The sequence below is a fragment of the Arachis duranensis genome, chromosome 8, assembly GCF_000817695.3.
Source record: "Arachis duranensis cultivar V14167 chromosome 8, aradu.V14167.gnm2.J7QH, whole genome shotgun sequence".
Taxonomy (NCBI): domain Eukaryota; kingdom Viridiplantae; phylum Streptophyta; class Magnoliopsida; order Fabales; family Fabaceae; genus Arachis; species Arachis duranensis.
In genome coordinates, this window is record NC_029779.3 from 48,496,830 (window position 1) to 48,522,777 (window position 25,948).

The 25,948-nt window shown below is 28.3% G+C and overlaps 1 protein-coding gene and 1 long non-coding RNA gene across 2 annotated transcripts; one reads left to right on the forward strand and one right to left on the reverse strand.

Moving 5' to 3' along the window:
- Positions 1-1,645: 1,645 nt before the first annotated feature.
- On the reverse strand, positions 1,646-9,019 carry LOC107463445 (probable alpha-mannosidase At5g13980). The gene is made up of 27 exons (XM_052253446.1): positions 8,690-9,019; positions 8,502-8,590; positions 8,185-8,359; positions 7,841-7,960; positions 7,621-7,704; positions 7,473-7,544; positions 7,255-7,368; positions 6,959-7,059; positions 6,770-6,863; positions 6,471-6,638; positions 6,288-6,374; positions 6,051-6,116; positions 5,902-5,961; positions 5,291-5,510; positions 5,035-5,171; positions 4,745-4,816; positions 4,576-4,638; positions 4,410-4,481; positions 3,947-4,102; positions 3,770-3,835; positions 3,569-3,681; positions 3,393-3,477; positions 3,187-3,294; positions 2,972-3,067; positions 2,781-2,828; positions 2,574-2,642; positions 1,646-2,073 (listed from the first exon to the last, which is right to left on the reverse strand). Exons 1-27 carry the CDS (start codon positions 9,002-9,004, stop codon positions 1,876-1,878), a joined length of 3,048 nt encoding a protein of 1,015 aa, XP_052109406.1. The 5' UTR covers positions 9,005-9,019; the 3' UTR covers positions 1,646-1,875.
- Positions 9,020-13,641: 4,622 nt separating this feature from the next.
- Positions 13,642-16,924, forward strand: LOC107463501 (uncharacterized). The gene is made up of 5 exons (XR_001586928.3): positions 13,642-13,742; positions 13,837-13,906; positions 13,993-14,556; positions 14,630-14,723; positions 16,606-16,924. It is a non-coding gene; the product is annotated as an uncharacterized LOC107463501 (long non-coding RNA).
- Positions 16,925-25,948: the final 9,024 nt, after the last annotated feature.

The following is a 25,948-nucleotide window of genomic DNA, read 5'->3' on the forward strand; positions in this document are numbered from 1 at the left end:
GTATGAAGGTTACAATATGGAGAATGAAATTGCTGCACCGAAAGCCTCCTAACTTGTTTTCTTTCTCAATCAAGTTCTTCAATAATCATATTAAATATCAAAGAGAGTAATTTAAAAAAAAATAAGGAGATTCAAATTCGCAACTTTAAGTGAGTATAGAGAGATTATGTCATTTTGAGTTATAGCTGATTGGTGAATAAATAATTTTTTTGGTTTTCAAAGGTTTAGATTTTGATAAAATAATCTTTTAAAGATCATAATAAAATAATTCTTAAAAGATATATTTTATTTGATAAAATAGTTTAGACGTAATTTTATATTACAAAAAGTAAAGTATATTTTTCGTTTTTAAAAGTTTTNTTAGCAACAATTTATAAGAACAACTATCAATAAAAACAAACTAAAAATAATTATCATGAATTATTATTAGATTGATCTTAAATTTTTTGAAAGTTTAGCTATCAAGAATATATTTGATACAAATCAACAAATTTTGGGATAAAATCAGAATAAAATGAAATTTAAAGATATTTTTAAAAATTTTGACAAATTTTAAAGGCAAAAAATATACTTTACATTTTAAAAAAAATAATTTTTCATTTTTATCTATAAAAATTTAGAAAACCAATAAATTTATGAAAAACATTATTCATATATTAAACACTATTACCACCCTATAAAATATGGTTGTTACTAATTAATTGTATATCTAAATTATTTTTTAACTGATAAAACAAAAAATTGTGTGTTTGATTGTTTAAAAAATACTGATATTAAAATAGTATTTATTATAAAAGATATAAATATAGTGAGATTGTAAATTTATTTATGAATAAAACTAACGTTTAAATAAAAAAAACTAATTTTATTTATTTTTGAATAACTTTATCGATATTTTAACTTTTATAAATAAAAATAGTAATTTAATAATTTACTCATGAAAATACATAATTAGATATTATGTTTAGAAAATACAATAATTGTACAAATCAATTTATACACACATTAAGATTGGCTAAATGATAAAACTAACATTCTTTTCTGAGAAAAATATACTTTTATATTTGGATAGAGAATATATAAAATATTTTTTAATGACAAATTGTATTTGCCATGGCCTAATATGAAACACTAATATTATTGGATATCAATGTGATTTCAATAATTCAATGCAGTCAAAGATATCAAAGCTACTTAACATTTTGCTATATTATCAAATTTGGTAATACTAGAGAGAAAAAAAAATAAATTGATCTTATTTAATATTTATTAATTGTCTGATTCTTTTTGTTTTTTAAATATTATTGTATCAAATTTTCACTACATCATAAATTACCCATAAAATTTTGTTACATTTATCTTTTTTTTTTCTTACTTGGATTTCTAACTATTTTTATGTCTAAATATATTTATCAATCATTTATGTTTTATTTCTAGCAGATGGAAATTCAGATGAAGTTAACTTCACATGAAGTTGATATCTGAGAGCCATTAAATGATTTGACTGATTTGACTAAATTTTCATCCAACGACTCTTAGATATCAACTTCACGTAAAGTCGACTGTACATGAGTTTTCACCTTTGTAGCAAAACCAAAATATGCAGTTATGAGTCTAGTTGCATTGCATGTGAAAGATAAGAGCATAGGGACAATATAACCTTTATTGGTAAGAAACTAAAGTTCATACAACCTTAGCCAAACAAACAACCCCTTCATTTTAGGTTGCTAGCCTACATGATACTATGTCCTCACACAATGGACATATTTGAATGCATTACTTATTTTTTAAATTGCAAGAGAAATGTTCTTTTTGTTCTCACTATTTGAATAAGCACACTTAACTCTTATTTTGCAATAGTGGTCCTTGAGGACCTTAATGCTTGAAACTTATAATAAAGGTCCTTATTTCCATTGGAGCAAGCTCTACAACAAGCTTTTGAGGATCAACTGGTCCTCCCCTTGAAATATGTGGTTCTTGAGTTGATCCTTTGACTTTCCATGCCAATCTCTTCCTCTCCATTTCTGCTCTTTCTTGGTTTGCAGATAAGCTCATCTCACTTATTTTGATAACCTAAGCACCATGGAGAATTATATTTATGTCATGAAATACTTTAGACAAATTTTGCAATGATTTGGTACAGAAATAAGGTTAAATCCTAAACTCTAAATCCTAAACTATTAACGTTTGGAATAAGGCTCACAGCTCAAGACTTGGTCTACTACTATGCTAGCTCCTAATCAATTTCGAGACAGCTTTTTCCCACTAAGTGGACTCGCCTACATGGATCAAAGACATCATTGTGTCATGTCCATGTTTTGAGATGCGACCTTGTTTTACATCGGCTGTCGCAAACCTGACACAACCCAACATGGCTTCAAAGACGTCATTGCGTCATGGCCATGCATTAGGATGCGACATTGTTTTATGTTGGTTGTCCCACACCGAACAACTCTCCTCATTTTTCCGGGCTTGGGACCGGCTATGTAAACATAGGCAGAGTTAAGCTAGCTCCTAATCATCAATGGAAAACACAAAAACATTATAAGTTGTGATTCATGTTGTTGTTCTACCTGTTTGTTGTGGAACACCTTTTTGAGTTCTACAGTTGCCTTAGCTGAGAGATACTTGTCCTCACCAACCTTGAATTTATTATCAAAAATAGAAAATTCAGTATGTAGAAAACCAAATATAATGCAGAAAAGGAACAAAACCATCCCATATTTCTAAGCTATGCAGAGATTAATTCATGGTAAGAATCTATAACAAATAGAATGTACCTCGTATAAGTGTGCAAGCCTTAGGAGAACTTTTCCATCACCTAGATCCTACAAAGCTCAAGAAAATAGCATGACATTATCAAAAGTCATATAAACATTCAAGAGTGCTTCATTATTGAACTTACACAAATTCATTGAAAATATTAAAATCTTAAAATCTCTCTTCATTAACAAAGGTAACTGATACTCACCTGAAGGGTTATGACTGCAACGTTATCTGGCAAGCTGTATGATGGATTTATTCCTGAGAAAGTTGTAACATGGGAGTCTCCCCAGTTACCTTCACTCTAGGAAAAAATGCGAAAAGAGAGTAGTGTAAATGTTCTTAGAGCATGCAAGTATTTTTTCACAAGTTCAGCCAACAGAGCAATTCAAATGCTTCTAAAAGCCACTCTTTAACTACTACCTCTGTGAAGGCTAATAGAAACGGCGAGTATATCTCCTGACCAAATGATCGACGCCATCTCGCACCGTCTCCCACAGGATCAATCTTGAAATAGTACTTCCCTAGTACCTGCAAAACAAATATATCATATTGAAAAAATTATGCATAAGTGCATAACTTATGGTCTTGCCAACTAAAAATTCCAGAGATTGATTGAATCTACTTACAGTTAACCCGGCGCACTTATCATGGATGCAAACTGTTTCATTCAGCGGCTCACCAACACCTCTAGAATCATCTACAAGCAATCTCCTATAACAATTTGATTGGTAGAATTAAGAGTTTAGAATGATACATAATTAATTAGTTTAAAAAGTTCAACAAAGCATAACAATTAACAAACCTATGAATCATTAGTTCTAATTGCCCATCTTTGATGCTGGATCCCCCCACAGACCTATCTACCAATATAGAGAGCTCTTTACTTTTATCTTTCAGGTAAATCCCAAGGTTGATCTGAAACAAAAAACTAGATTTCAATAATCATTCATGTGTATTGGTATTAGCATAATTGCAACAGACTTGATTCAACAGAACAACATACAGGGTAATAATTTCCAGCAACAGGTTGATTTACTTGCAATTTCCAGTCTTTTCTATAGTCTCGAATCTGTAAAGTGTACACCGTTTTAGCAACAAATCAGGAATACCATAATTATAATACATTTGCCTAGGCTCATATTGAGAACTCTAAATCAGCTGATCAACCTATTAGGCCTACCCTTTCGATGAAATCGCGTCCATTGGAATCGGTGTAAAAGGTTTTGCTACTTGCTACACTTGTTGTAATCTCTGTTGCAATTTCTTTACCAACTCCATCATCAGTAGGTATAGGTCCAACCTGAATCAAAGAGAATTTTGTTTTCCGTAGCAAGCACAAGCATTAAAATAAGGTGGCTACTTCCATGAAGATTAAGACGATATTATGAACCGTTAGATGGTTTGACATGTTTGACTGAACCATAACAGTTCAAAATATGATCTTCACATGAAGACATCTTCATGGAAGTAGGTAGCTCTCAACCTCTCATATAATTGTGTATGAAGGTTATAAAGAAAGTTGTTAAGCTTAAAGTTCAACTAACTATTTATTATCTAGGTTGTCAATGTCTTCATTCAAATTTTGGCATGTCCAAGCTTCACTGACATATTTAAGTGTTCTTAGAAAGAAAGTTAAGTACTACCTGGTATATCCATGAGCTAATCTTCTGATGAACTTCATGCACAATTGGCCCCCGGAAGACTGTGAGAGGAGACTGAAAGATCTCAACTAAGAACAGTTATTAGTCTCTTGCTACCATAGAGTATTCATGATTGAACATCACAAGAGTTCTGATAAGAGATTTTCACCTTTCTGTCTGATTTGATTGGAACTGATGAACCATTGGGGCGAAAAATATATGCGCCGGAAGGCTTTTAACAATTTAGAACATTTAAATCAATAACTTTAATAAGTTCTCACATAACAATCAATTCATCTATGCCTGATCAAAATTCTGAGTACAGGAAAATGTATCACCTGAGAAGTTTGTGTTCCATCATCTCCATATGAAGAATAATATTTGTATGCCTGGTCTATGGATTCTTTGACCTTTCATTGTGAGCAAAAATTTAGAACACATGCCTTATAAAATCTTAATCTATACACCCTTTGTTCCCTTTTATTTTTCGCTGTTAAAAATCTAGTAAATTCTTAGATCAATGTATTTGGATATAAATTGTATCTAAGTACAATGATATACTAGATTTTCAAAGTGACAAATGTAAGAGAATGAAGTGGAAAAGTAAGGTTCCATCCAAATTGCATACCTTGCTTTTGCTGTTGATGTATTCAATGAGTTTTGCTTCCTTCTCGGAATAAATCAGTTTCAAGTTTCCTGGACCAACTTCAATTGTATCCTTCTGATTCCTTGATTTGTATGGTGTATATGTATCTGAAATAGTAGCTGCAATAGCAGTAAAAACAATAATTTTATCAGTTATCACATACAAAAAGTTTTTCTTAGTTGCTATCATAAGCATGACTCATCATGTTCTGAGAATTGGATCACCCATGAGGATTAACCTGCTTGTTTAGCTTTAGATACATAGTAAGTGCTAAAACCAAGTGGCGGGACAGTAGCCGAAAATGCAAGCCAGTATTTAGGTTTTACAGTTGAAGATACTCCCACGTATGCTGCAGTGTAGTACTTTCTCAAACCAATAAAAGTATCCAGTATTGGTAGCAGCTGTGATTGGATTTGTTTTCCACTTGAATCTCGAACAACAACATATTCGCTTACAACCTACAGAAAAGTTGATAGACAAGTTACTTCAAGCAGAAACAGTGTTTGTTCTTGCAATATGATTTTCCTGTTTTGAGTTTGAAACACTTTTCATTCATGGCAATTCATGAACATAAGTTAACTCAATTGAACAAGGAAATAAAATGCATCATAAATGTGCAATGCTTTACCTAAAAAGGCATTGATTGCCACATAAAAGCAAAGCATGAAAATGCTTGCAAATGTAGTTGATACTTCATTCCATATTGATAGTCGTTTTGACTTTGTTGCTATATTGATTTATAAATATAACAACAGTGTCAAAATGACTATCAATATGCTAGTATATTGTCCATCATATATTGAAATAAAGATATTGAAGACAGTAATGGTTGAAGGAAAAAAGACTCACAGGGATCCTTATTACATCCTCTCTACTTTTCCATCCAAGTGGATTGTAAACAACTACAACCTACAGAAAAGCCATTATCTCAGAAGATTCTTGATATATAAAAAATTGTGTTCCAATAAGCAATGGATTTAGATGTCATTGATCCTCACCAGGTCTTTTCCATTCGAGAAGTCAGTTTCTGACGCAGGACAATAACTTATGTTCAGAAGTGGACACTAAAATGACAAGATGGAACACAGAAGAGAAAAGATATAAGTAAGAATTAATAACTCTATATTCACCATTGTGAAAATGTTATGAATATCATGTGAAGGGAGAAACAAGAAAAAAGCCATTTGAATTATGTGATAACTAACAACTTAATAGTTCACATATTCACCACTTACCTGTTGAAATTTAACCTGAGGAATCTGATGACCAGCTTTTGGTGCATCTGTCAAGTAAGAAAGTGATGCTGCAACAACCTTCTCAGCCTGAATAACATATCACATGATAACATTTTTGAGATTCTATTTAAGACCAAAAGAAAAAAAGAAGATCCAAGAGCACATATACAAGCAATTATTTACCTCTGTATAGCCTATTGAAAGCCGTTTCGCATAATCATTAGCCACATGCTGCTTTTCTGTACCGGATACTGCGTCGTGGTGTTGAGCAATAGCCAAAGCATCAGCCAAAGAATCAGTTTTTGGACCTAAGGCACTCTTCCCTTTAAAATACTCTAACTGCCTTGCTGCCTATTTCACAATAAGAACCAGATTGTGGAGTTCTGAATTCTAATGAGATTCTAATATACATTTGAATGAAGACATTTGCATAGAATATTTGGGTGAACTTAACAATAATAGTAAGTACTTAGAAGGATTACCAAGTAGTAGCCACTTGAGAATCTAACATAGCCTTTGATAGCTGGCCTACTTGTAAAATACCCCGTCCAATAGCCATTTTCCACATCAGCATACCTAACAAATTCATGCACAAATATATAAACAACAAGTTGGAAGGATTGATTTTAAGTTGACAGCTTATTCATTGAATTATTCGCATTCGGACTCACGGAAAGTAGTCTTCAGTCTTGATTGGCCAGGCCTCATTAGCAGCATGTTTCGCATCGGTGTATATGGATGGGGTTGAGTAAAGGGCATGAACCCGGCCATCCTGAAGAAGCATTGTCCAGAAGTACCATTAGTATCTCAAAAAATTCTAAACACACAAATGCTTAACAAAACAAGTTTTATTTAATTTAGATTCAGTCAAATTTAGCAGGCCAAGATGGAAGATAGTACATAGCTTGAAATCAATACTTAAGTAAAAAGAAAGTGATGAATTAAGGAAATTGTTGATGATATTAACTTGATTAACATAGTGAATAAACTTATCCAATTGGCGAAACCAGGTATGTGCATATTGGTACTTGAAATCTGTCCCCATTGTCCACATTATATGATTGGTTCGCGTAATATTCGCCTGAAACAGGATAGCCAGCAGTCTATAAAACTTCAAAGCATCTTATGAACTTAAAAGGAATACAAATTTAGAACAAAACAGCTATCTAAGGATAAGTTCCACACCTGAGAAATCGCTGCTGCAACGAACTCATTTACACGTTCAGGGACATTGTAGTCAAACAAATTGACATCATCCTTCAAGTTAAAAACCACACATTTTTAAATGAACACTAGTTAGCCCTGAAGAATAATACTTGAGTTAGATTCCTACCTGTACAATTGGAGAATCATCATTTACTTCATAGTAGAAATTAGCAGGAGGTTCATAGTTCTTAGGGAATGCACCTGAAAATATCTACATAAACATCACAATATTAAGGATCAATTAGTAGAAGCATACTTTAGAAGCCAAAAAATGGAAAATGTTCAAGAACATTTTTTCTTTATGCAGCATCAATCAGTGTAAAGCATAAACAAGTTGGATTACTTACTTGCTCAGATGAACCAAGGCTCTTAGAGGCCTGCCACACAACTTCAAGAGATTTTTCATCTTTCCTCTTAGCTCTGTCTTGGTAATCGATCCGCGCAAAGAATAGGGAATCAAACCCAACCTATGCCAACAAGCATTTTGCATAACCATGCTAGGGAAACAGGTGGAAGAAACACTATGTAAAAAATACCAAGATATACTAAAATTGTGTTTGGCAAGTGTCTCAAGACAGAAATACCAAGAAATTGGGTAAATTAGGTCTCAGGATAGAGATATTTTGTTTGTTTCTATATCTGTTTCCTTCTCAAAACAGGTTTGGATCTTAACTCACAAACACACACCTACCTGTGCACTCAACAAGTATGCTTGCACCGCCGAATGTCCAAACGGATCGATTTGCCATCCTATTCTTGGGGTTTTACCAAATTCTTGTTTGATGAAATGGTGTCCAAGTGTTGTTTGATCAATCATGTCAATGTAATGTGTAGTAGCCTCATCATGCATAACCATACCCCCATTTCTGCAAATTTGAAAATAATGCAACAGAAGTGATTATCATATTAATCTCAGGCAACAGAAGTGAGATAATGCAAATTATAGAGCAGACTCCAAATTAGATACAACTTTGAATCAATATGAAATGGGTAAAATTGTTTAAATACATGAACTCCAATTGACCAGAGTTGACCAGCTGTTTGACTATGTTCTGAACAACTTCACTTTGTTCTCTCCACCAACGCTGGAAAAATGCCTACAAATTCCAATGCACCAACAAATTTCAACCACAGCAATTTCCACAATAATATCATCATGATTCAGATAAATCAAAACAGATAGAGCCTTAGCTTGCCTGTTCAACATATATAAACCTGCGATTCTTGTCCGCCAACAATGCAGGCACAAGCGAATCGAGCACATTTTGAACGCACGCTCCCTGAATTGAGTTATTGGAACCGACATAGTACTGATCAACGGTCTTCAACCAACCAACATCATCATGAGTGTGAGCAACCAAGTGAACATTGAGCTTCCCAGCTACAATGTTTGAACTTGTGTTGTACTTTATGTACTTTGATTCCGTTGATGAAATGAAACACCCCAACAACACCAAAACACACAAACAGGAACACACTACACTCTCCATTATCGAAGTAGCCACCATCATGAAAAAACCAAGTACAAGGAAAACACAGACACACACACACACATATATATATATATAGTCAATAATGTATGTGGAACGCGATTATTATTATTATTATTTTATTATACCTGAATCATTATTTGTCGAGTAGGACCAAAATTTTGAAGACTTCGAAATCATTTTATGACTAAGAATAAGAATTAGATATAGGATATGTTTTACATTTATCGTTAGGAATCAAATTTCGGATCACATAGTTAATGGTTTTTCAATCAAATGAGAAAGTTAGTTTGGAAACGAAGTATTTATGGAGTCAATATTCACATGAAACGACAATTAATGTATGGATAACTATTACGTTAAATAATTTTCTCAAATATGTCAAATTATTTGACAGTTGGGAGAGGGGGAGATGAGAATAATGGGATTGGGAAGGTATGATTAAGCGTAGTGACAATAGGATGATAAGAGGTTCAGATATTGAAAAAGTAATAAAAAAAAGAAAAATAGCGTCTTACGTCATTTTTCTACTGACATGAACGTTGTTTAATTGTATTATGTCATTTTTTTGGTGATGAAAATAAACAAAAAAAAAATTTAAATCATATCTTAACATTTCAAAATATAATTAAATTAATTAAAAATTAAAAAATTAAATTTCAAAAACTATTTTAAATATTAACTAAAATATCCAATTATTAAAGATGTGCACATAAGTTTCTTATAATGCCATAGCCCATAATGGGCCATTAAAAGTGACATGTGAGGTAGTTGCCTGGTTTCATCGTGATGAGCGTGGATTTGAGTTTTGCCCCGTTTCCTTTGTAGTGTAGTGTGGTGTTACGTTGATTCAGAATGTTTTGTTTACTTTTTGGTGTCCGTGACGTGTCAGTTCTTCACTTGCATCAATAATGCATTGCATGCTACGGCGGATCAATTTTTTAGTCAACATTTATCCTCGTTTTGATTTTGATATCATCCCCTTGGACACACTCCAACATTACCGTATCGACACTCGAACTTACTCAATTTCTTGAGTTAAGACCAAGTTAGCCTAACATTTAATACTTAGCAAGAAAGTTAAAAACACAAGAAAACACAAGAGAAAGGAAGTTTGGTAGAAAGAACACTTTATTGCTCAAGTGTTTGTTATAAATGATTCACACTAACTCTCACCTCTTATTTGTAGTCATCTTCCTCCTCAATGTATGGTTAGGATTAAATCTAATCAACGGTCTAGATTAATCATCTAGAACCTTCTTTACAAATATCCATCATACCACAACTTTCTAAATACTTATAGATTCTTCCATACTACTATTTATACTCCTATATACATCCACACTCTTCTAGAATACTCTGGCCTTCTAAAGTATTCTAGAACCTTCTAGAATATTCCGGGACATTCTAGAACATTCTCGAACGTTCTGGAACCATTTAGAGCATTCTCAAATTCTCTAGAAAACTCTACAAACACTGTTAAATTTAACCTTCTAAAATTTACCGTGACAATTCGTTCAGTAAATTATACTCATTTTATAATCTATTCTTACTATATATACAAGCGGCTCAAGTGTTTGTTCAGCCACTTTTTTATTGAGTTAAAAAAATATTTTTATATTTTTATTTTAAAATTATAAAATTTAATATTAATAATTAAAAAATAAATTATAAAAAATATAATATTTTAAATTATTAGTATATGTAAAAGTATAAAATAAATAAATTTAAATTAAAAAATATACTATTATTTTCTCTTATTATTTTTTTACATATATAACTATTATTGTCTTGCTGTCACTATTATGTTACCTTGTTTTATTCTCCTTTTTTGTTTTCTTATTCTATTAACTCTAACCGCAATCAATTACCACGATACCATATTACCATTATTGCAGTTCTTATTTTTGTTTATCACTTTCATCCATACGTATTCATTACTTTAACTTTTGAGTTGTTGAACATTTGTTAAAAGAATTATTTTCTTATTTGATTTAGATATCTAGATGTATAACTATTATACAGAGACTTATTTTTTATACTTACTTATAAAGTCATATTTTATCATTTAAAAAAAATTCAAGATATCAAGCATTCAAAAATTTTGTATAAAATACTTAAATAAAAAATAAAAAAATATTAGTTATTTAACTTTTTTAATATATAAAATAATTGAATTTAAATTAATTTAGATGTAATACTAAAATCGTTATATTTTTACTATGTGTAACAATGAAGATAAAATTTTATAAATATTTATAAATTTATTTATTTCTCAATTATATTTAATTTGAAGCATATATAAAATTTTTTATTTAAATTACTTTTTCTCTCACATAATTTTAATAGTTAAAAAAAATATTTTTTATAATTTTATATTCAACATTTTAAATTATCTTTAGTTTTATTATTCTTTTAGAATTTTTAATTTTAGTTTTCATTTCTTTTTTCTTATCATTATCTATCTACATATACCTCACCACCACTCTTGTATTATCTTATTCCCTCTTCCTTCTTCTGTTTTTTATTCTCTTTCTATCTTCTTTTCAATCGCAATTAACTACCAACACATGTTAGTTCATAATTATTACACTCAGAAATGAATACTACTTTAAAAATAAAAATTCAAAAAAAAAAGTCTCGTAACTCTTATGTAAATCATCTACACTCCATAAATGTAACGAATGAGTAAATTTAATTTTTTTTATTATGAGATTTCTTTTATTATCTAATGCATACAAAGTCACATATTTTTATTTATGATAAAAATTAAAAATTAAAATTAAATGACATTAGTATTTGTTAGTTTAATAAAATACAAAAAATAAGGATAAAAACTAAAAAAAATAGATAATTTAGAAAAGGATAATGTTAAATTTTATATCATTATGTATGAAAATATTGATTTATTTTACTATATTTATTTTTGTACCAAATAACAAAAAAGTTAAATTTTATGTCCCTTTTTTATTACTTATGTTACTTATCTATAGTTGTTTAAATTAGACTCTATAATTATTGAGTCATGTTTTTTTCAACAAAAAATAGTTATGAAGTCACTTTTATTTTTGTTATAGAATTACATTCATTATATCATGATTTTAATGATTAATGTAAATTTAAAAAGTTAAATAAATATATATTTATTTTGATTACATTTAAATGAATTATATATATTTCTATAATAAAAAAATAGACTTAAACTTTTTCTATAATAAATAATTTTTTAATCATCTAATTTATAAAAAAGGTCCTATCTTTTTATTTATCCTAAAAATTAAACATTAAAACTAATGTTAATATGTTTTTATTATATATTGACAAATATAATCTATAATAATATATAATGGCAATATATAAGTTTTGTGTCCAATTTCTTTTTCAATTTTATCCTTCTTAATAATTTATCCCACTATAGATCAGTTATTTCACACTAAAAAACTTTCAATACCACATCTTTTCTCTTATCATATACATTTAAGTTGTTTTGCTAATGCATAGAATTAAGCTAAAAGTAAGATCTTTACAAATCACATGTCTTGTGAAGCATTTTTTTCTTCCCTTTTTATTTAGCCTTCTCATGCTTCAAATAATTGTTGCAGGAAGCACGAAAGCGTTTTGACAAGGCTTCCATTGCATATGACCAGGTGCTTCTCAATTGCTGATGAAGTTTGTACTTAAAAGTTGTCAAGTCCACGGGAAAAAAGTTAGCACCTTTGAGAAACAAAATATAGGTGTTGAAACTCCAATGGCATATCTCTTGATCATAACACAATTAACATAGGATTTTTCGCAGTCACGGGAGAAGTTTTTGTTTGGATTGTGGTTTGTGAAACTGAAATTTGAATAGAATTGATTTTATAGAATTTATTTTGGTTAAAAGTAAATTTGTCTCAACATAATTTATGTTTAGCAACTTTATACTAAAATTAATTTTAATAAAATAAATATTGTTTGGATAATACTAGTTAAAATCACTTTTAGATAGATAATTACTTAAAAATGACATGACATTAAATTATGTTATTTTTGTATACATGTTTAATTTTTCTTTTATACTTTTTTTTTATATGTTTTTCATATAGTATATTTTTAATATTTTTAGTATTCTTTTTTAGTAGGTTATAATTTTTAACTATTATTATTATTTATGGTAAATTTTTTGTTTAATTTATTTTACCTAATGAAATCAATAAATTTTATTATAAAAAGATAATAATAAATATAATACACAAAAATTATAACTATAAAAATATATAATGTCTAATAAAAAAATTAATAATAAAAAAAAGAGTTCATATAAAGAAAAATAATAAGAATTTTATAAATAATACAATAACATGTATAAAAGATAGAGTTGGTAAAAAAAAAATAAATGTTGAAGGTAATAACTAAAAACACGTTAGTACAAGGGAGAAGCTAGAAATTATTGCTTCTTGTAGACGTGGTTTTATAAACAAAATCACTTTGCGTTTGTAGAAAAGAAAATTAGTCAAACAAAAAATTGAAGATTTCAAGAAGTTCTAACATATTTTTCCCTTCAAATGTGTTTATCAAACACACCCATAATGTCATTGAGGAAAAGTACTAGGCAGGATATCGTCATTGCAATAGAGGAGGTACGTCCAAAATCTTACCTTTGGTTTTTTTTTTCCAATATACATTGTATTAGGTTGTCATTGGCCACCATGAATTTTTGAATCTAATCTGGTAGAGACATTCCAGGAATTGCACAATGCAAGAAGCCCGTTTCAATCTGGTAATTTTAGTTAACAAGATAGGTTGCTTTGAACAATACTGTAAACTATAGTATTTGTTTAGCTCTTTAATACAGAACATATGTTATCTCCTAGATTATTGCTCTTCACAATTTTGGAGGCTGTCACTGGAGTAATGGATGCTCATCTTCAATATTTTCGACAGGTATATAACATTGTGACATATCACATATGGATTTCCCATACAGAGTATCACGCCTATGCTATTTCTAAAACTTCTTTCTCTTGCAGGGATATGAACTACTACATCAGTTGGAGCCCTTCATTGTTGAGGTTTTCCCACTATCTCTTTACTCATTCTGTTTTTAACTTGAGTTGAAGATGGTAAACTGCTAGAACTAGAATCGAAGAGTAGTGTCTATTGATGAATTACAAGATAGAGATGATATTAGAGAGACATCTCAACTCTCCCAATATGCTAAAAGATAGAGGAGTAGTGTCATATGTACAAAAAAGCAAGGGAAAGTCACAATGAGGAGCAGGTTTCTCTATTTGAAAGAATGATAGAGTACAAGCAACTTGTCCATCAAGAAAGTAAGTTCTGGTGTTCATCGAAATCTTGGTGTACATATATCCAAAGTAAGTAGTTGAGGTTGCTTGTTTAAGTTTTTGCATCAGTATCATGGCTGCTAGACACCATGTCTGGTTGTTGCTTTTAAGATCACTGACACTTGATGTGAAAGTATGGGATTCCTCAGTTTTAAGCATGTTTCAATCACTTGGCAATCTCTTTGCAAACTCAGTTTGGGAGGAGTTATTGCATTCGAAAACTTCAACAGATGATACTCTTGATGGGTAAGTATTTCCAACACCAAGGGGATTTATTAGCTTTTAAGAACTTTTTCTGACATGCACCTTCCCAATTCAGATCATCCAAGGGCACCAGAACCAAATTATTTCATGCAAGAAAACCTGCATATGATGATCCCATTTCACTAAAGGAGAGGTTCATCCATGCAAAGGTAATAAACCATTAATCTAATGAAAATTTCAAGTTGCTTCCTAGTTGGAAAGAAATATATCTGTGGGAATTAAATGTATATTTTAAAATTTTCTGCTAAAGTTCTTTATTTAAGTTTTCCATCTTTAGAATACTGTGTAAAAGGAGAAATTCTTGCATGGCGAAGGAGTGCGAGATAGAATTAAGCTTGCACTAATCTATTGGATATTTTAAGGGACATTGAATTTATTTTTGAATTCCATGATGACTTTTGCATTTATTGGGATTAAGGATGTTGGATTCTAGCATTAGGCTTCGCTTTGGATTAAGCTCCTGACCAAAAGGTTAACCTTCATTTTATTCAAGTCCAAATACCCTCTTAATATATTTTTTTTTTCTTGTTCAATCTATCCAATGTGTATTCTCTCAGACACATATCTATTCTCCAAACCAATTACTGGCTCACTGCATACAATTTGAGCTTAGTTAATGGGGAACTGCACCGTTAACTTGGTCTTTTTTAGTGGCCAGACCCACCACTAAGTTTAAATGACATGCATTAATTCATAAGAGTATAATCCTATATGTTGCTCCATAATCCTGAAAGAATTGATAGCTACAGAGTTATATTCATTGCTAGAGAATGTAGGTACATGTTAACTTAGTAGATAGTTAAAGTTTTGGTCAATGTTCAATATGTTCTTGAACTCCATTTTGTAAATTAAAATTTCAAACTCTGCTGGTTAGAAAGTATCATGCCATTTTGTCCATGTCATGTGAGTGTGAAGTTGGTGAATAGGTTCTTGAAAATATGCCATTTAAGCTTTTATCAGTACACTCTAGGCTAAGAGGATGAATGCTTATCCCTTGTTCCTTAATCTGTTAACTATTTCCTCTATCAGTTGTGTTATTTCAACAATACAAAGTTGTTGGACAACTTTCACTGAAAGTAATTAATACATGGATCTCGCACATTGTCTTTTAACTTATTCTTTTCTTTTTTCATCTAAAGTTATAAGCCCCTTTCGAGTTCCAAACATTTTAAACTATAATTACAAACTAGTAATATAAGTTATTAACTGAAAGTTGTTCAATTTTGGACAACTTTTGGCAATTGTAAAAATATCATTTTCGTTTACTTTTCTTTTACAGCAAAACAAGCAGTTTTCTCTTTAAATATAGATACATTTTCTTTTTCTTCCTCAATTAAAACCTTGGTACAAATATTTCTCAAATGAAACCTGATCTTTTCTCCTATTTTGGGGTTTAACTCGAAGTTTAGATGATGTACTTTATGCTCTAAAGTGCAACTTGCCACAGGCTGCACTTAAGAGGAGACAAACCCATTCTTCTTCATGCTGTGTGTCCTATATATTATATGCCTTTGAAATTATCTATCCTAGCTATGAAGATCTACCCTGCCTCTTATTGTTATATTCTGTTTCTGCACTTGTAGTCACATTTCTTATCTTACTTTATGTGCTAAGCATCTAGTTCATGAGAAACTTCATAGAATTAAGGCTAGTGAAACATTGTTATAATTGACTGGATAATGCATGTTTTTTTTAAGTAATACATATACATTTGGTACTTTTCAAGTGAATAACAACACTTGAGAGCATTATATTCATGCATGGTTTTTTTTTTTAATTGTTGGAATCAGCCACTCTCTGAGGTAGTTATTAAAGGACAGGGCATTTATTCAGTTTCATTATGACTCATTTTATGTTCATTATTGAGATAATTGTTTGGTTGAATCAGACATTTTTGTGAATATGATAAACACATGATTTGATATGTGTATAAAGTATAAACTTTTTTTCCATTTCTAACGGTACATACAATTAAATATCTAAATGACTCTTACAGTACATACAATTAATCCTTAATTTTATTATTTTCAGGGGGGCCAATACACATGTAGTAGATAAACAAGGCAAGACTCCTCTCATGCTTAAATCAGAACCTAGCAGTGAAATTGTTGGTCTGATATCAAGCAGATGACATGCTCACACACCCTCCTTTTCTTTTTGGGTCTGCTCCAACAAAAGCTTAAGCCACAACTAAGATTGAGACAAAAAAAACATTGAGGACCACACTGGGCATGGATTTTGAATTAGGCAACAGAAAGCAACTAGCCCAAGAGGCCTTTTGGGTCACCTGTTCATAGTTATCTTCTTCTGTTGTATATAGCTATATATAATATAATATATAGTATAATCTCACATTGTTGTAATGTCCATCCATCTTAAATTTTGAGATTGTATCATATGATCAAATCTCACCAAGAGTTTTACATAATATAAGTTAACTAAGTGATTATTCAACTAGGTTCAACGAGGAAAAGGTGATTAATTTCTACTAAGGAATTAATAGGCACAATTGTATTATACGTGAAAAGTTGGTTCACAATTTCATTTTTATTATTTATCTTCTATTTAATAATAGAAAATATCAATTTATATTTCAAGATGATGAATAGTAAACAAAAGAGAGAATGAGAAATATGTAGATGTAATAGGACAAGAAAAGAAAAGAAAAGAAAAGAAAAGAAAAGTATGTGTGTAGAAAAATCAAAAATATTTGAAGTAATTAGGTGTAATAGGACAAGACTGATTCTGACCCTCCCAAAAAAGAAAAAAAAAATCTTGCCAAACATCAGTAAAACTCCTCATCCAATAAAATCATATATATTTGACAATTTCATAAATTCCATTAACAATATTAGAAATTAATCTGAAAATAAATAAATAGGGTTTCAGTTTCCATTTTGGCCACGTGAGTGACGATGGAGTAACATGTGGATCAAGAAGATAAGAAGACCATGGACCGAAGTTTCACGAAACGTGGATCATAAAAACGAAGATAAAAAAAATAAAAAAAAATCTGAGTGATTATGACAGCACTTGTTAGATTCAGTGTTCACAACACTTTGATTTTCCATTTGCTTGATCAAGTCTTTGATGGTAACATTCCATGCTCACATTATAGTTGAGAGAATGAGAGGTTCATTTAACCCACCATTTTTCCTTCTCATAATTTTGACCCATTTATTATTTTTAATATATTTCTTTGCACAACTTGGATTTTATTATTTTAATAAGTTAGGATCGGTTTATAATAATAAGATAACAGTATCGAATATCAAACACGTTCTTTGCATTATTTAAAAAGTAAATAAATAAATGGACCCCTCTCAATGTAAGATAATCACTTCATAAATATATGAGCATATGTGTTATATAGGGTGAAGAAATAAAATTAAAAAATATAGTTATTTTTTAACGTATATATAGATATAAAATAGTGCGATCAACTTTGATTCGTTTATTTGCTGATATATGATATGCATTATTACAAGGATCCATTTTCTCTGCCTCTTTTTGCGATTTCAGTAGGATATATATATATATATATATATTTTTACTACTATATACTTTACAAATCTCTTACAATCTATAATAATAAATCTTAAAACATTAACCGTAAATTGTGCCAATGTCCAAGGTAGCGCAATCTATAATAATAAATCTATAATATTCATTTTAATTCTTTGATAATTTTTTTGAAAAATTTTGAAGTTTCTGACAAAAAAATGTTTTTTTTTTATTTTTGATATTTAATTTTGTTGGATTGATTATCTATTTTGTTAATGATTTTTTTTTCAAAATATATTTAGATGACATGTTAATTATTAATATATTCTCAATTTAATTTTTATAAGTATAAATAATTTAAAAATCATAAATATTTTTTAATTATATACCATAAATTTAGTTAATATATTTAAAAAAATAACAAAAAATTTAAAAAATTTAAATAGCCTTGATAATTATCCTTAAAAGATTATGAAACTTTCAACAAAAAAAATATCAATTTTAATTGACTCTTATGTGAAGATGGTTTAGACTAAGAGAAAATAACACAACCGGTGACAGAATATACTAGAGAAGAGAATAAGAGTTGTAACCTTATAAATAAGAAAGAAAAAAAGACTAGAGCTCTCTGATTTTGAAATCCTTTGTTACCTTGTTAAGTCTTGTACAATCTATATACTATGACATCTCTTTTTAATTTTTATACATTACTAATGACCTTTATTTATGGGTCTAATATGACACTTATTTATGGGCCTAAGATACTTCACTTGTATTGTTACTCTTCACATCTTAGTGAATTAATCAACCATTTAATATGTTTTGTAAGTTTATTCTATTAATACAGAAAAAATATTTATAGAAAAGCTTATTTGTCTCATAAAAAAACAGATCAAGAACCAAAAAAAAAATTTAAGATATTGTTGTCTTTTGAGATAATTATCAAAAATATTTAAAATTTTTTCTCTAAATATATTAGTTGATTTTATTTAATTTAAAATTGAACCCGCTTAGCACTTAGTTCAACAAAACTATACATATACCTCACTGCTCACTTGATTATACTGAATTTTTTCTGTCCAAATCCAAGCATGGTAAATCCCCATAAGGAGTTACTTTTTCAGGGTTTTTGTCACAAGCAGAAGAATGAGCTTATGGTGGTGGTGGTGGCATGAAAATGGACACATTCTGATGTAACCTTCAATCCTTCATCATTACCTTTGTAACCTATTTTGGTGATTGTCATTAATTATTCATTAAATATTGCTCCTAAAAGCCCAAACAAAATGCACTAGTAATTTAGATTTTACTTAATATATTTATAGATATCCATGATTCTATTTAACACTATATTTTTGATAAATTTTCAAGTATACTGGTATATTAGTATTTTAGTTATTTTTAATAGTTAATCTTAAAAATCTAAATCTTAAAATTTACTAAAACATCGATATATTGATATATTTAAAAACTTTCCTATATTTTTACTACGTGAAACTTTTCAAAATGAATATCATTGTTTTTATTTGTTCCAATGGAATATCTTAATTAAATTTTAAGAGTAAATGACAAATAAATCTCTTATTTTTTATCTCGAAGGCAAATTAAATAAGGAGAACTATCGACCAATTAAAAATATAAAAATGTCTTTCATTTTCTAAAACGTGAGACATCTAAATTTATTCGATCAAAGGATCGATTTATTCTTATATATTTTGGACGAAAAAATTTAAATGTCTCATATTTTAAAAAATCGATCGATAACGTCTTTGTTGAATTAGTCAAAAACGTTTGTATCTTTGAATTAAAAAACTAAGGACTTATTCGTCTTTTTGTTTTTAATTAATACAATAACGAAGATGTGTTATTTTTTTTTTTTTTGCAAAATTCAAGGATTTGTCATATTTGTTTGTGAGATATTTATACACACACATGCACATGAATACTTGATCGATTGTTGCTGCACACTCTACTCTATAGCAATTGATAAAACTATTTGCATGACATTGAAATTTATTGGGAGAAAAAAAAAAGATAATGAAAATAAAGAAACATGCACACTAAATAATCTACTTAATTCTTAGTAGGCCATTAAATTTTCGAATCTAAGAGCTTGGAACAATAACATATGAATATTAATATATAAACAAGTAATTATTACAAAGACAGATAGATGAAATGATGAAAGGTAGGTTTGAGAATGAAGTAGTGATAATGGTGTATGCAGGATTGTTGAGTTGATTGGTTGGTCTCTTTATAACGAGGAACTACCAACCTAAGCTACTATGTATTGTCTCACCTTAAAACATAATAAACTTGATGACCTCTCACTCTTATGCCATCACTATTTTATTTTCAAACATTACCATGCATCACTGTACTCATAAATTATTATTATTATTATTATTATTATTATTATTATTATTATTATTATTATTATTATTATTATTAACACATTTTTTGTTCATCTACTCCAAACCTCCCTTTGAAGCCTTAAAAATCTTGAAGACTCAACAAACTAACACAATGTTTCTTATATACATGTTCATTCCATTATTATGGATATGTTACAATAATTATAATGACTCCAATGCTTTAAAAGTGTTGTTAAAATTTAAAATAGTATTTTTAATTATTTAATATTTTCTATTTAAAAAATAAAAAATATCAATAATATCAAATAATCAAAACTAAATCTAGTGATGCTTCAGCCGAAAACCTCTTAAGTCCTTGCCTGTTGTTTCTCTTACTCAATTACAAAACATTATAATTAACTAATTGTTCTTGCTAAATACTTGTCCTTTGACTTTGGCTCCATTTTCTTGTTTTTATTTTCAATATATACATTTTTATTTTAGAAATTTGATTTATCATATTTAAAGTGTAAAATACTTTTTTTTTTATAGATGTGTTTTATTGGGTGGGTAATTTTTGTCTTTCCATAAAAAACAAACCCATAAAATTTGGAGTGTCAAAACTATAGCTAAATTATTTATCTATCAGTTGACTAATTGCGATAGATTAGTAACTACTAACTAGCCTAATAGACTAGAAGATATCGTGAGAAAAAATGCGTAATTATTTCATCCTAAGTGTGTGTGTATATATTATTATTATATACAGCTGTATTGAGATATATGGCAAATTGGCCACACAATAATTAATATAAAGTATAGTTAGATAAGATAAACATATTATAGTCTTTGAGCAGTTGTTAGTGATAACCTGCTTTGTGTTGTTTATTTTATTGACTCCATCAAGATGTGGTTGGATGTGAACTAGACAGGTTTTAATACATCAGAACAGACTTGTTTAAAACTTTAATGTTTATGGTATTTTCAAACTTAGGATATGTTTCTATGGTTGCATAAAGTTATGAACCAATCCCAAAATGCCATACACGTGGGATTGATGGACTCTAACATTTGTTTATTTATGTTGGAAAAATTTATTCAAAAAAAAAAAAGATGGCATACATATTCAGGTTTGCTTCACAATATTAAAACTTATCTTGCACCTTTTAAGATAATTTAATAATTAATAATAATATTTTGCTAATTAACTTACGTTGATCGAATTACTAATTTATTCGTCTATCTAAATAAGTGTCGGAATTTATATTTTGTCTTATACATATAATAATTTATTATCGAATAATAATTTTTTAAATAAAATTCAAAGTTGCGACTGATTAATTTTTATTCTGTTAAATTAAAAAATACCGTAAAAAATAATATATATATTATTGTAGCTTAGTCCATGATTTGCTGAATGAGTTGTTGAATTTTGGTCTTTTGTGTACAGTACAAGGAAGCATGGCCTTTGTGGTTTTCTTGTTTCAATTTCTTGATATGTATATTTATTTTGAGGCATTGTATTTTATTATATATATAATTTAAAAAAAGTGTTGATGTAATATAAGGATTATATTTTTTGGCCCTATTAATGTGAGATAGTGAAGCCCCCACACTAAGGGCTAATTAATGTGGTTCACAAATTGGGAAGAAACGTTTCGAACACATGGGGAAAATGTGGCACGTGCTTTGTAGGGTTAAAATGTGTGCCATATTAATTTATTATTATTCGTGGGCCTCTTTTTCTCACTACCTATGAACTGGTCCAATCCTCTACATGCAAATCCTTTTCAAATTAAAAAGAGAGAGAGAGAGAAAGAGTAAGAAAGAAAAATAACTACTAAAATAATATTTAAAAATTTCAAAAATTAATAATAATAAATAAACAAATTAATTTGTGCATGCAATAATTTATTAGTCAGTGACAGACCTTTAAATAGAACTCAAATCTGCGACGAATACTATGGACAACTCAAAAATAAATAAATAAAAAGATAAAAATATTTTTCAAAATATTAAACATTTGATAAAATAAATCTAACTGTCAAATAATTTTGTTTATGTTAAACAGAAAAACATTATTGTGGTAAACATAATTGATGACAAGTGTTTTTTGTTGATGAAAACAAAAGTATTTGACTCTCCAGGTATTATTTTGTTAAACGTTTATTATTTTAAAAAGTTTTTATTAAAGAATATTTGTGCTTATAAGATGTGATGTATTATATCAATTTATATCTTATCTTTTATTGTTCCTTTAATTTTAGTATTATTTATTATATTTGTTCTAAAATTGAATCCTTGAAGGGGCTCTCACTTTTACAATAAGTTATTTGGGAATATCTTGTTTGGCTCTTTAAGGACAATGTATATGTCTTATATGACAATTCAATATAAATCTTAGAGACATAAATTAGGGTTAGAATTTTGCATGCCTTTGATAATGCATCTCTTGCCTTTATATATATATATATAGAGAGAGAGAGAGAGAGGAGGATGAGAAGGGATTTTGGAAAATATATTATTTATCGCTCATATGATTGGAAACAAATTTGTTAGAGATAGAATATGAATTTTTTTATTTAAGATAGGGGTCTGATCTCAAGTTAAATGTGATAACTATCAATATAATATTGAGGTGTTTTTATAAAGACGCGTAAAACGTCTTTTTGTAAAGACGCTTATGTGTCGTATTATTATTGGACATATTAATGAATCAATTATATTAAATTTCTTAACAAATTAAAATAAAATCGATTTTTTTTATAACAATAATAATAAACCAAATTTTTTAAGAATCTAATTGTATTTTTAAATTTTTAGGAATTCAAATGTCTGCAAAACAAAAAGTCAAAAATATATTTGTCTTTTTATCAAAAAATTTAAAGATATTCGATTTAGATTGTGTAATTCGATCGGATCAAACTAGGTCTAATAATTATAATACAGACAATTGGGTTTATTATTATTGCTATAACAAATTGATTTTGTTCTAATTTATTAAAAATTAAATTATTAACTGATTTAATAAAGATGTCCAATAATAACATAACATATATAAATATTTTTAAAAAGAGTCATTTTTAGTATCTTTATTAAAGTGATCTCCTATAATATATATACTCAAATAAGTCAATAAAAAATTTTGTGTTAGACATTTTTGTTCGTAAAAAAAATTATTATAATGAGATTTTTTAATTTTGCAAAAATAAGATATATAAGTTTTTATTTTAGTCAAATTTATTATTTTCACTTTAATAAATAAATTTTTAAAAATGTAATAGAAAAACTTATATGTCATATTTTTATAAAATTCAGAGATCTCAATATAAAAAAAATTGAAACAAAAATGTTAGGATAAAAATTTTTAAAAACTTATTTAAATATATACTAAAAAAATTTAAAATTAACATAATCTTTCTGTCAACCATCAACTTAATGTTGATAATGAAAATCTTGTGTGGACCGTTAACTTCTATGTTTTGATAGCATCAAAACGATGTCGATTTAGAAAACCAAACTCGTGTTGTTAAGTTGTTATTTTTTTTTCAATTAATTTGGATTGGTGGAGTGATCAGTTTATTCGTCTATTTAAATAATTATTAAAAATTTAAATTTCGTCTAATATATACACTAATTTATTAGTCAAATAGAATTTTAAATAAAACTCAGATCCATAAAAAAAATTATCAACAATGAATCCTAAACAATGGAAAACCTTTTCAACATTTCTCCGTTATTGTTTTTCTATAAACAATGGGTTGCATGTCGCATATGGAATCGAGAAAAAGGAGATTATCAAAACAAGAAAATGGATTTTGACAATTCAAGGGGGCAAAAAAGTGATGAAATATTTGTTGATGAAGTCAATACAGGATTTAGGGCTAAAGTTTTTAAGTAGATGCATTGGAGTTAAAAGCAATCATAGTTGACTTGTTGACTTGTACCCATCAATTTGAGATATATAATATAATAATAAAATAAGATCATGATTATTATGATGAAGTTCCTATAAATATATAGTGGTGGAAAAAGGAAGTAATATTCTTAAATGGAAGCATATGTGTCACAAAATCACTTTGCAATCTTTAAAACGAATGCAATACATATTTTCTATCTTTTTGGTTTTTTTTTTTTTGTTAGTTTAGTGGTCATAATTGCTTCCAAGAAAGTGATATGCTTATCTAATGACTAATGCCATCAATCTTGTCAAATAGTATTTGATTAATAAGGAATAATCCTCATTATACTCAAATTGGACTAATATCCTCCTTAATTATTATTAGGCTTTAAATTTATTAATTTCAAATTTGACCTTTCACAATCTTAAATGTAATTAAGCCTTGTAGCAAATTAGAGAAGTGCTACCCTATGTATTAAAAAAAAATATTATTTACATACACAAAATAAATTAGCTATTAAATATTGAAAAAATACATAGGGTTTTGTTGATGAGAAGCTCTTGGATATCTTGTCAAAAAATATTATTCTTTTAATGTATTAAATGTGTTTATTTTTTTTAATGTATATATACACACATATATAGTTATTTATTATCCATAAAAATTTCATGAAAAAAATCTTAAACGATTTATCTCTAACAATTATTTCGAAAGATAACGAGATTTTTAATAAAAAATAATATTTTTTTGACTTTTAATCTTTACTTTATAAGACTGATAATTAGTCCTTCTGTTAATATATATTTTTTATCTATATTAAGTATTAACAAAATAAGCTTATATAACATATTAAAAACTATTGATTTATCCATTAAGAACCAACTAGAATTAACAAATTTTTTTTCGTTGAAAGTCTCGTTATTTTTTAAGGATAATTATTAAGACCGTTTTTATTTTGTTATTATCTTTTTCAAATAATTAGTTAAATTTACGGTATAAAATTAAAAAATATTAGTGATTTTAAATTATTTTTATTTATAAAAATTGAATAGATAATATATTAATAATTAACGTGTCATATAAATATATTTAAAAAAATCATTGATAAAAAACTAATAACCAATCCTATAAAATTAAATATTAAAAATAAAAAAATTATTTAAAAATTTCGTAACTCTTCAAAAAAAAATTATCAAGAACCAGATCGGATATTCGCTCAAAAATCATATATATACAATACCGTTTGATCAATCTTGTTTAACATACAATATCAAAGAAACCTAACCCTTAAAAATATAGATGCATGACTAGAGAACAAAAGAAACCCACTTGTCACCCCTTGAATTCAAACAAGACAAAATAAATAGAATTTCTTAACTTTGATCCTAATCTTATCAATAATAGTTTAACGAACCCTAATGAACTCTGATAAGCACGATGTCATAAGGTGGAGGCAGCATAACTTTTATTTTTTCAGCCAACATTTCATTAAACAATTGAACTAATCCACTTCTTCTATTTTGATAGGGTTACACAAAAAGTTTTTTCTTTTAAAAATAATGTTTATTATCTTCCACACTCCAACAGTTCTAAAGTCCTAATAATTAATAAACT